At 38.7% G+C, this 10517-nt stretch overlaps 1 protein-coding gene across 2 annotated transcripts; it reads right to left on the reverse strand.

The window, feature by feature from the left end:
* Nucleotides 1–1518: 1518 nt before the first annotated feature.
* On the reverse strand, nt 1519–7721 carry gcc1 (GRIP and coiled-coil domain containing 1). Of its 2 annotated transcripts, none has more exons than XM_051688122.1 (3): nt 7613–7721; nt 5741–6898; nt 1519–3817 (listed from the first exon to the last, which is right to left on the reverse strand). In XM_051688122.1, the coding sequence occupies exons 2-3, from the start codon at nt 6854–6856 to the stop codon at nt 2510–2512; spliced, it is 2424 nt and encodes an 807-aa protein (XP_051544082.1). In that variant the 5' UTR covers nt 6857–6898; nt 7613–7721; the 3' UTR covers nt 1519–2509. The 2 variants fall into 2 exon arrangements, with proteins under 2 accessions (XP_051544082.1, XP_051544081.1); XM_051688121.1 differs by lacking the exon at nt 7613–7721 and adding an exon at nt 7331–7577.
* Between the last annotated feature and the right edge of the window lie 2796 nt (nt 7722–10517).

Raw genomic sequence — 10517 nt, forward strand, 5'->3', positions numbered from 1 at the left:
TTACTATAAATCTCCATTTTCACATTCTGAAAGTGGAAATTTATAGTAAAAATGGACTTAAATATTGATCTGTTTCTCAACCAAAGTGATTGCATAGCTTCAGAAGATATAGATTTAACCACTGGAGTCGTATGGATTACTTTTATGCTGCCTTTGTGATTTTTGGAGCTTGAAATGTCTGGTCACCATTCACTTGCATTGTGAGGACCTACAGAGCAGAACATTTTTTCTAAAAATCTTTGTGTTCAGCATGAGAAAGGAAGTCACACATCTGGGATGGCATGAAAGTGAATAAATGATGAGAATTTTATTTTTTGGTTAACTATAGCTATAACTATGCTTTGATTTTTAGCAGACAGCTTTACTTCTCTACTGTTGTGGTTTGTGTAAATAAAATCTGATCCCGTCAGGTGGAAAGTGGCTAGATCAGTGTTAAATAATAGTCGATAACATAAAAATTTACATTTTTAAATGTTACATTAAAATAAAAAAAAAAAATAAAAAAGTTTGAGTGATATAACAAGATATATAAAGTATTTTTAAAAAAAGGTGAAATGGTAAGTTGTGTTTTAACTGAAACTGTAATGCAGGGGTCTTCAACCTTTTTTAGGCCAAGGACCCCTTGGTGGTTAGAGAGATGGAGCCGGGACCCCTGTTACATATTGTATAAAATTGAGTGTTGTATTTTAGGCTACCAGATTATTGTATGTACATACTTCATGATGTTTACATTGCAAAGCCATTAATCATTAAATGCTGCCCTGCTGAAAAGACCAGCATAAGCTGGTTTTAGCTGGTCGCCCAACCTGTTCATAGCTGGTCAGGCTGGTTTTAGAGGGGTTTTGAACAATTTAGCTGGTCTCCCAACCTGACGAGCTAAAAAGTACTCAAAACCCCTATGAAACCAGCTAACTGACAAGACTGGCTAGGCTTAAAGACTTTTAAAGAGTCTTTTCAGCAGAGTGTACAGCAAAGGTCTGCAATATTTTTGACATGAAGTGACATTTTTAATTTTCCTTGTTAATCCCTGTCAAACCACCTCCAAAAAGACAGACAGAAACTGTCTACATTTTAAGGTTATTAAAATGTTGTCTTCATCTCATGTAAGTGGTCGATTTAATACATATATTTCAAAATTATTGTTCATTTCATTGAGTAAACCTGACGAGTGTCACGCTTTGAGCGGGTCGTGATGAGCAGTGGTCGCATGAATAGTTTATCCATGCTGTGCGCTTCTGCCGACTAGCACTGTTTATTCACACTTTAAGATTTGACATGCAGTTGCAAGGAACTTTAACATGTCGATGGATTAAAATACACACTCCTCTCTCTCATTATCACTCGTGTGTGAGTGATTACAAATGCCAGTGGTGGATCAAACAATAATTTGCGGACCCCCTTATGAAGAACCTTGCTGTAATGGAATAAAACTTGAAAATTTGGTTGACAATTTGATTTGTATGCATTGGAGTGATGCATTTCACAATGTTTCCAAGTGTAATCAAAAGGTTGAATGTCTTTAACATATTAAATAAATATATTGTATTTGTGTATTTCACAGTCCAATACAAAAAACTATAGTTTTTTTTTTTTCTTTTTATGGTCAAAGATTGAAAATATACATTAACCCTTGCAAGACTGATTATATTTAAATAGGAAAAACTGAGTGTGGAGAAAATGAAAATACTCTTAAGTATAATATATTTACAGCTTATATAATGGTGGAACAGTGCAGCTATCAAAGCCCTATTATATGTCAGAAAAAAATTCTAAGATGTTCAAAGCTTGTAATAATCATAAACCAAGCAGCTCGTTCTATGTCCCTCGGATAATTCTTCTGGAAGTTTGCACACTCACAGCACGTAAAATTACAGCTGAAAGTTAATCATTAACTTAATGTAGGTAATGATCATTCCAATTAGAAGCCCTGGAACTCTATGAAACGTGCTTCTGAGTGCCAGTTAAATTTCCATCTTAGAAACCTGTTTGAGCTTTCAATGTCATTGCAAAAATCTTTTTGAGAGGACTTTTTTGGCATAACTCATTCTGTAGATTTTAACCTTTCTACATAACCAAAATAGTGTTGTATTATAATAGTTAACATCCCGTTATTTTATTACAAAACAAATGAAAATATTTAGGTATGCCCAACCCTCCAATGATTATTCAGATTGAAGATAGTATCAAGATCTGATATTTGTCTATATACACTGCACACAGGAGAGAAGTATTGGATAATGTGGTAATTGTTCTACAATATCCAATACTGTCAGTATTGACTCAAATCATTCAGAAAATATTTTAGCATCCTGCTGAAATATAATGAAAATATAAAGCAAACTAAACATTTCATTGTTTGAGACATATCTGCAAATACATTGTTACTTCTGTTTTTCGGAACCCTCTCACAATACAAACAAAACCGTTGGTCAAAATTTTTTTATAATAATCCTCAGCATAGTAGAACCATATATTCTCTCTCTTTTTTCTACTTTTGTCTGCTTTAACATTATCTCATCCCTGCCGTCCACCAGCTGTGGGCCTGCTGCTTTAGCACAGTTTGTTTCTCTTGAGGACTAAAGTGCAAAATGGTCAAAATAGCTGTGAGTGTTTGCTGGCGCCCTCTGGTGTCATGGAGTGTGAGAAATTTATAAATTACGTTCTTGAGGTACTCAAGGTTGGCCCCATCTCTTCCCTGGTCCCGAATTCGCTTGTCCAGCTGGCTGCGAAGCTCAGCAACCTCCTCTTCATGTCTCTCTCCATTAGCAATCAGCTTCCCTTGCAGCTGGTGCAAGTCTTCCTCTAGACGATTCTTTTGTTTGCGTAAGGTGGAAACCTCCACCTCTTTACGCGCCAGCTGTTCGGCGTACAGTAATAAAGTTGGCTCGTTTGGCCCAGCAAGTTTCAGGGCTTCAGCGATAATGTCACTTTCTTCTTGTGCTGGATCACACTCCTCTTGGACACAACCTTCCATCATTGGGCCGTTATTTGCACCATGCTTCTGATGGCTTCCGAAGCCGATCAATGCAGCAGCCCGGAGCCGCTCCAACTCGAGGTCTTTTTCTGCCAGCAGGGCCATGGTGCGATCTCTCTGTTTGTGCAGCTCTTCCTCAAGCCGCAGGAAGTTCTCCCTGTGTTGAGCATCCAGCTTCTCAACTTCCTGTTTGTGGGCCTGCTGGAGTGCTACAAGCTCTTGTTGACGCTCTTCCAAGTATCGTTTGTGCTGAGCTTCGGATTCATCGGAGAGGATGCGAAGATTGATGTACTTCTCCTTCAGCTCAGATAGCTGGTCGCGTGCTTCCTCTAACTCTTTGGCCTGGTTGCCATCTTTCGTATTCTTGTTTTTCAGAACACCTTGTACCCTCATTTTGTAGCGCTCAAACTCTTCCCTCAGTTGCCGGAGCTCTTGCTGGTAGTGAAGTAATGAGGTCTTCTCCCCTTCTGAGACTTCCTGGTCCTTTTCTCCTTCCACCAGCCTCTCAATGTCTTGGTTTTGAGATTTTTGTGCAGCAATCAGCAGTAACTTCTTCACCTTCTCAAGCTTGTCCTTTAACACCTCTACGTTCAAGTTAGAGTCTTCAATATTGAGATCCAAGGTTGTTGTCCTGCTGACTGCTGCGATGGCGAGGGTTTTGTTCTCTGTGTCGAGTTGAAGGATTCGTTCTCGTAACCTCTGAGCATTCTGTTGGTCCTTCTGTCTGGCCTTCTCACAGGCACCTAGTAGTTCAGAGAGCTCAGATACTCGCTCCTCAAGGCTGGCCACTCGTGCCTCCTCCATTTGTGCCTGTTCTCTTAGACGCTCATCTGCCTGTGCTACCTGCATAGACATATTACACAAGAGAATGAATGTTTAGACCATTATGAAGGAATTAAGCCACGGTCACACTACACTTTGCGCTCCATTTACTTCCATGAATACACATCCGAAGGCTGGAGACCGAAAATGCAGGCTCAATTTTACATGTTCAACTTTGGTGAACACTGACCAGCGAATTCGTATTATGAAAAGATATCTGACCAATAGAAGATCGAAACGTCACACACTGACCTCTTGGCTCAATACAGAGAATATATATTTAAAAGCTGCATGTTTTTGTTGTTGCAGGAAAGTGAGTAGATGGCACATTTTGAATATAATATTTTAAGTTATTAGTGATTTATTTTTTATTGAAACTAAAAGCTTTCAAGCATGTCATCCTGTCCATTGTGTTACCCAAAATCATTTTGCATGCTCAAATTCTAGTCTGAACACTGCTTTAGAAGGTTAAATTGTACTTAAATTGTATAAATCAACTGACAAAACTAATACCTAGATCTATAAATCATGGTTGTAGTGAATTCTATTTGTCAATTCAGAATGAATTGCGAATTACTTTAGCAAAAGGGATGCAGAATTGTAATTTGAAATAGAAGGACGTTGAATGAATTGAATTTATATTAAAGTGTAGTTTTTTTTATTTCATTTTTTATCCCCTTTTCTCCCAAATTTGGAATGCCCAATTCTCACTACTTAGTAGGTCCTCGTGGTGGCGCGGTTACTCACCTCAATCCGGGTGGTGGAGGACAAGTCTCAGTTGCCTCCACTTCTGAGACAGTCAATCCACGCGCATCTTATCACGTGGCTCGCTGTGGATGACATCGTGGAGACTCACAGCATGTGGAGGCTCATTCTACTCTCCGCAATCCACGCACAACTTACCACGTGCCACGCTGAGAGTGAGAACCCCTAATCACAACCACGAGGAAGTTACCCCATGTGACTCTACCCTCCCTAGCAACTGGGCCAATTTGGTTGCTTAGGAGACCTGGCTGAAGTCACTCAGCACGCCCTGGATTCGAACTCGTGACTTCAGAGGTGACAGTCAGCGTCAATAACGCTGAGCTACCCAGGCCCACTAAGTGTAGTTTTTAATAATACATTTTATTATGGAGTATGAATAACACATAAACATGTAACATCTGGGGTATTTCCCGAAACATTAGATCATATCAATTATCAATGTTTGAAAGGCCACCATTATACATTTAATATTTGACATTTGACATTATACTTAATAAATTACCAGTTTATGGACCATGATGGAAAAGCAAATTACTTCCCAGATAATTTACCCCAAAGTCTTCAAAATGGAGCCAAACTTTAATATTTATTCAACAGATTAAAATGTTGATGAATGTTGATAATGTACTGGATATTTTGAGGTTTATAGTAAAATTTAATTTTGTTGTCAATGTCAAATCAGATGAGGAAAAATGTATGCTACATATCAGGAAATAAATGATGGCAGGCTAAATTACTTAAAATTACATTTTTAAATAAATATTTAAATAAATCATCAAATACATAAATCATAAAACTCTAAAATGATTAATCATTAAATCACTAAAATCAATAAATGTCCCTTGTATTTCATTTTAGCACTACTTTGCATCCACTTTCATGGGCGAATTTTTCATTTAGCAAAAGCTTCGTGTCTTTTCATTTTCAGGGTTATGGCTATCAACATGTCAACGACAGTGGGCATCCATAGTAAACATGCATAACTGGTCAAAATTAATGATGTAATTATTTTTGTCACAAAACTTTGGTTGAACTAATGAAATTCCTCTCTGTGTGAAATTCTTTTTAATTCCAATTTTCCCACAGCTCTTTTATAAATAAAAGTTACAACAAATGACACATATACATTTTAAAAGGCAACACAAGTTACTTTTCTTACTGCCATGTCATGGGCTGTACCTTTCTGATCTCCTGTTGAAGCTGCTGATTGAAGTGAGCTTTGAGCTCTGCAATCTCTCGCTGGAGCTCCTCCACACGTGGGTCGGGTTTGCTCTTCTCCACCTCTGCCGCCTTCAGGCTCTTCCTCAACTCCTCCCGTTCATTAGAGATCTCTTTCAGCTGCGCCTCATAATCTAGCCCTCGATCTGCTGCGTGCATCGCTTCAGCTAACGCCTCTCGAGCATCTTCCAGTTTGAGCTCTGCATCTTGTCTCAGACCCCTCTCCTCCTGCAGCAGTTTCTGGAGCTCTCGGAGCATGTGTGCGTGATCACCCTGCTCTTGCTCCCGTTCATGCTGCTGGGTGATTACACGGGCTTTGCTCTCCGCCAGATGTTCCAGCAGGCCCTGGAGCTCCACCCGGTGCTGCTTCTTATCTTCTTCCATCCTGGCCTGTAGCTCCTCCAGTTCCTGCTTCATCTTCCGCTTGTCTGCCTGAAACGAGGCCTCCATTCTGGACTTCTCTTGAGTCACGGTGGCCAACGAACTGGTCAGGGTGGACAGCTGTGTCTTTAGTTGGATGACACGGCGGTCTGCGTCCACTGCAGTAGAGATAGCGGGTGGCAGCTGTTCCATACATCCACTGCTGCTGGTGCTCATGCCACTCTCAGACCCGCTTGCCTCCTCAGATTGCTGGGGTAACACGAGTGCGACAGCCCCAGCAGTGGCTCCATCTACAGCGCAGCTTTGGTCCCCTTCTGTTAGGTCTCCTTTAGTGCTGTTGCTGGTCACACTGGTTGCTGTATCAGCAGAGGCTGCTGTGTCTAGGCTGTCTTCACTGTGAAGAGAACAGTGGTCATCGCCAAGGTCAGATGGCAAATGTCGTTCTGTGCTTCCACAGCTTTCACCGAGGGACAGGTTTTCACCTTGCTGGCTTAGGTCGACCTCCTGAGAAATAGTCAGTACCTTCAGGCTGGCTTCCAAGGCCTCCTTTTCCTTAAGTAGGCTTTGGTACGCTCTGACAACATCTTTGAAGCGTGTCTGATACTTCACAAGTTGTTTCTTCTGTACGTCAATGGTTTCAAGCAGTTCCTTCTTGCTTGGGCCTCCACCACCAAAGCTCACACCAAACTTCTCCATGCTGTGTCAGTCAGGTGTCATCCTTTCATATATATACAACACCTGCAAGACAGCAAAATTAACACAGTTTTATGACTACCAAGAAAGCAAAGCAATACAGAATATCTTCAATATCCACTATTTCGTTTTTTTGAATGAAAAGAAAGCATTTGCCAAACAAATAATGATAATAAAGTTAGTCTCTTACAGATAATCATTTAGAACGTTTTAAAACGTTTTATTGTTGTTAGTCGGCAAAACTGGTATTGTGCTCTTTGTGCTGTATTTCAAGGTAATATTGACTTTATTTTTACTGCTCATATCATTGTTTGTAAGCTCATTCGTTAGCCGGTTGGAAAAGTGAGAGAGAATTGACACACAAAAGCACATGACAGTTAGACTCGAGTGCATTGTAAATAAAGCGTGAACTGTAAGTGCTCTTGGCTTCATTTACTATTCATGAAGTTTAATTAACGTCCGAAATATCGCACTTACCTGAATACGTGTCCTGTTTCACTTCCTGTGGCTGTATCTAGAAGGTAACACCCCCGCAGCATAAGTCTCGCGAGAGTCTCATTCGCTGTTACGTTTAGAGATAGGGTTTTTGGGCGAATTCCAATCGAAAGTGATCATTCCTATGCCCTACTCACTACAAAGGACAAAGCTCTTAATATGGGCTCTCTAAAGAGAGCATAGCATTACATCTTGAACGTACCCTTCACTAAATGTCTTGTAAAAGGGCACTTTGTGAAAAAAAAAAAAAAAAAGCTTTCTTACTTTTGTTTGGAACGACTCGTCGAGTGGCATCCCCTTCCCGAAGTGCCCTTGAAAGGCACAAAATGCCGTTTGGAAAACACCCTCAAGGTCAGAGTTCAGATTGTGGGCAGGGGTTGGCTGCCGTCTCTTCCTGGTTGGGAAGTGACGTAACGTTTGAGTAAAACAAATAAAAGTTTGAAAGTATTACGAAAAGAATATGTTCTACCAGATTTAAGAGCGCTAAATCATTACATCTTTGGTCACTAATACAATCTTTCAAAATATACTTCGAAAAACATACAACATTAGTGCCGGGAAATTGGTTAAAAAAAAAAAAAAAAGTTGCTGAAACGACGAACTGAATATTGATATTTACATTTACAGTATATATTTTGAATACTAAGATATGTGTTGAATTCATATTTTGTTTTAATTTCTTCATATTTAAATATTATATATATATATATATATATATATATATATATATATATATATATATATATATATATATACACTGCGGCCAAAAGTTTGGAATAATGTACAGATTTTGCTGTTTCGGAAGGAAATTGATACTTTAATTCACCAAAGTGGCATTAAACTGATCACAAAGTATAGTCAGGACATTACTGATGTAAAAACAGCACCATCATTATTTGAAAAAGTAACTTCTGATCAAATCTAGACAGCAGCCATCACTCCAACACCTTATCCTTGAGTAATCATGCTAAATTGATCATTTAGTACTAGAAAATCACTTGCAATTATATCAAACACAGTTAAATGAAGCTTAACATTGTCTTTGTGTTTGTTTTTGAGTTGCCACAGTATGCAATACACTGGCATGTATTACGGTCAATATTAGGTCAAAAATGGCAAAAAAAATAAACTCGTCAGTCAATCATTGTTTTGAGGAATGAAGGCTATACGGTGCTTGAAATTGCCAAAAAACTGAAGATTTCATACAAAGGTGTACACTACTAGTCTTCAAAGACAAAGGGCAACTGGCTCTAACAAGGACAGAAAGAGATGTGGAAGGCCAGATGTACAACTAAACAAGAGGATAAGTACATCAGAGTCTCTAGTTTGAGAAATAGATGCCTCACATGTCCTCAGCTGACAGCTTCATTGAATTCTACCCGCTCAACACCAGTTTCATGTACAACAGTAAAGAGAAGACTCAGGGGTGCAGGCCTTATGGGAAGAATTGCAAAGAAAAAGCCACTTTTGAAACAGAAAAACAAAAATAAAATGTTAGAGTGGGCAAAGACACACAGACATTGGACAACAGATAATTGGAAAAGAGTGTTATGGATCTTAACCCCATTGAGCTTTTGTGGGATCAGCTAGACTGTAAGGTGCGTGAGAAGTGCCCGACAAGACAGCCAAATCTATGACAAGTGCTACAGGAAGTGTGGGGTGAAATGTCACCTGAGTATCTGGACAAACTGACAGCTAGAATGCCAAGGATCTGCAAAGCTGTCATTGCTGCACGTTGAGTATTTTGTGATGAGAACTCTTTGAAGCAGTTTAAGAAGTTCTGAATTTTTTTTTCAAATTGTAATAGTAATTTTTCATGTTATTAATGTCCTGACTATACATTGTGATCAGTTGAATGCCACTTTGGTCAATAAAAGTGCCAATTTCTTTCCATAAGAGCAAAATCTGTACTTTATTCCACACTTTTTGCCGCCAGTGTGTGTGTGTGTGTGTGTGTGTATATATATATATATATATATATATATATATATATATATATATATATATAGCTTTCCCATCTTAAATCAAGAGGATGAATGGATATTTTCTCAACAAACTTGAATATATTAACTTAAAATTGGAATGTATTGCACAAAATGCAAAAAAAATAAAATAAAATAAAATAAAATAATTACAATAAGTTAACAAACCATTACCATTAAATAAGTATACAGATTAACAATAAATTACTATAAATGACAATAAATAATTATAAAAAAATTAATAAAATGTAATTAAAAAATAATTAAAAAAAATTAATATTCAACTTTGCTTTGCAGGCCTCCCTGGTAGCTCGGGGGCCCAAAGCGGCCGCTTATACAGCTTATAGCTAGAAACGGCCCTGGGACAGTGTTAATGTTTTAGGGTTCAGCCATGCTTAAATGCATATTCTCTGTATCCTTGGCCCCTTTTCCAACCATGCTGATTATTATTGGGCCTTATATTTGTAGTAGACAATAACAACAGAGAGTAAGTAGAAGAGTCAGGAGAAGAGCCCTCCAAAATTGTAAATACCTTCTGGAATTCTGAAGAGCTTTCTGCTAGTCCAGAGGTCCTCACAGTCACTCTAGAGTTACTCTTAAGAGTGCTAAAAACTTTTAAATCTGAAGATGAATAGATCTTGTGCATTACACAGGTCAAATTGACATTTGGCCTGTTCCATCAAGGGAAAAGGATATAAGGGTGCCTACACACTAGAGAAGGCTCCAGTGGAGCGTTTGACAAATAGGAGTAAGTATGATCAGTTGTGAGGGTGTAGTAAGAGTAGTTTCAGTTGAAAACCAAGTGGAATACAGTTAATTGGAGTTTCGAAAGCACAACTGGAACCACATGCTTTAAATTTGCATTGCATTGTAACTGACATTTTCTACAATTTTCACTTTCACAAAATCTTGCATTTTCTCTCTATGTCCTTGCAACACATGACGGATTTGAATCAAAGGATTTCACAGTGTTCTCTGATGCAGCATGAACTCTGTGTAGGGACCCTATCCCTATATCCACGAATATAACAGATCACAACAAATAAAACAGAACACAGGTGTCTCGAGATTTTTATAAGCTAATTTTCTTTTAACCTTACATGGTGTCAAAAAAACATGGTGCTCCTGTGTGAGAAGCTGAAAAACAGCGAGACGTGACACAACAGTCAAAAATATGCAGATGGACA

This window comes from Myxocyprinus asiaticus, chromosome 45, assembly GCF_019703515.2.
Source record: "Myxocyprinus asiaticus isolate MX2 ecotype Aquarium Trade chromosome 45, UBuf_Myxa_2, whole genome shotgun sequence".
Classification (NCBI taxonomy): Eukaryota; Metazoa; Chordata; class Actinopteri; order Cypriniformes; family Catostomidae; genus Myxocyprinus; species Myxocyprinus asiaticus.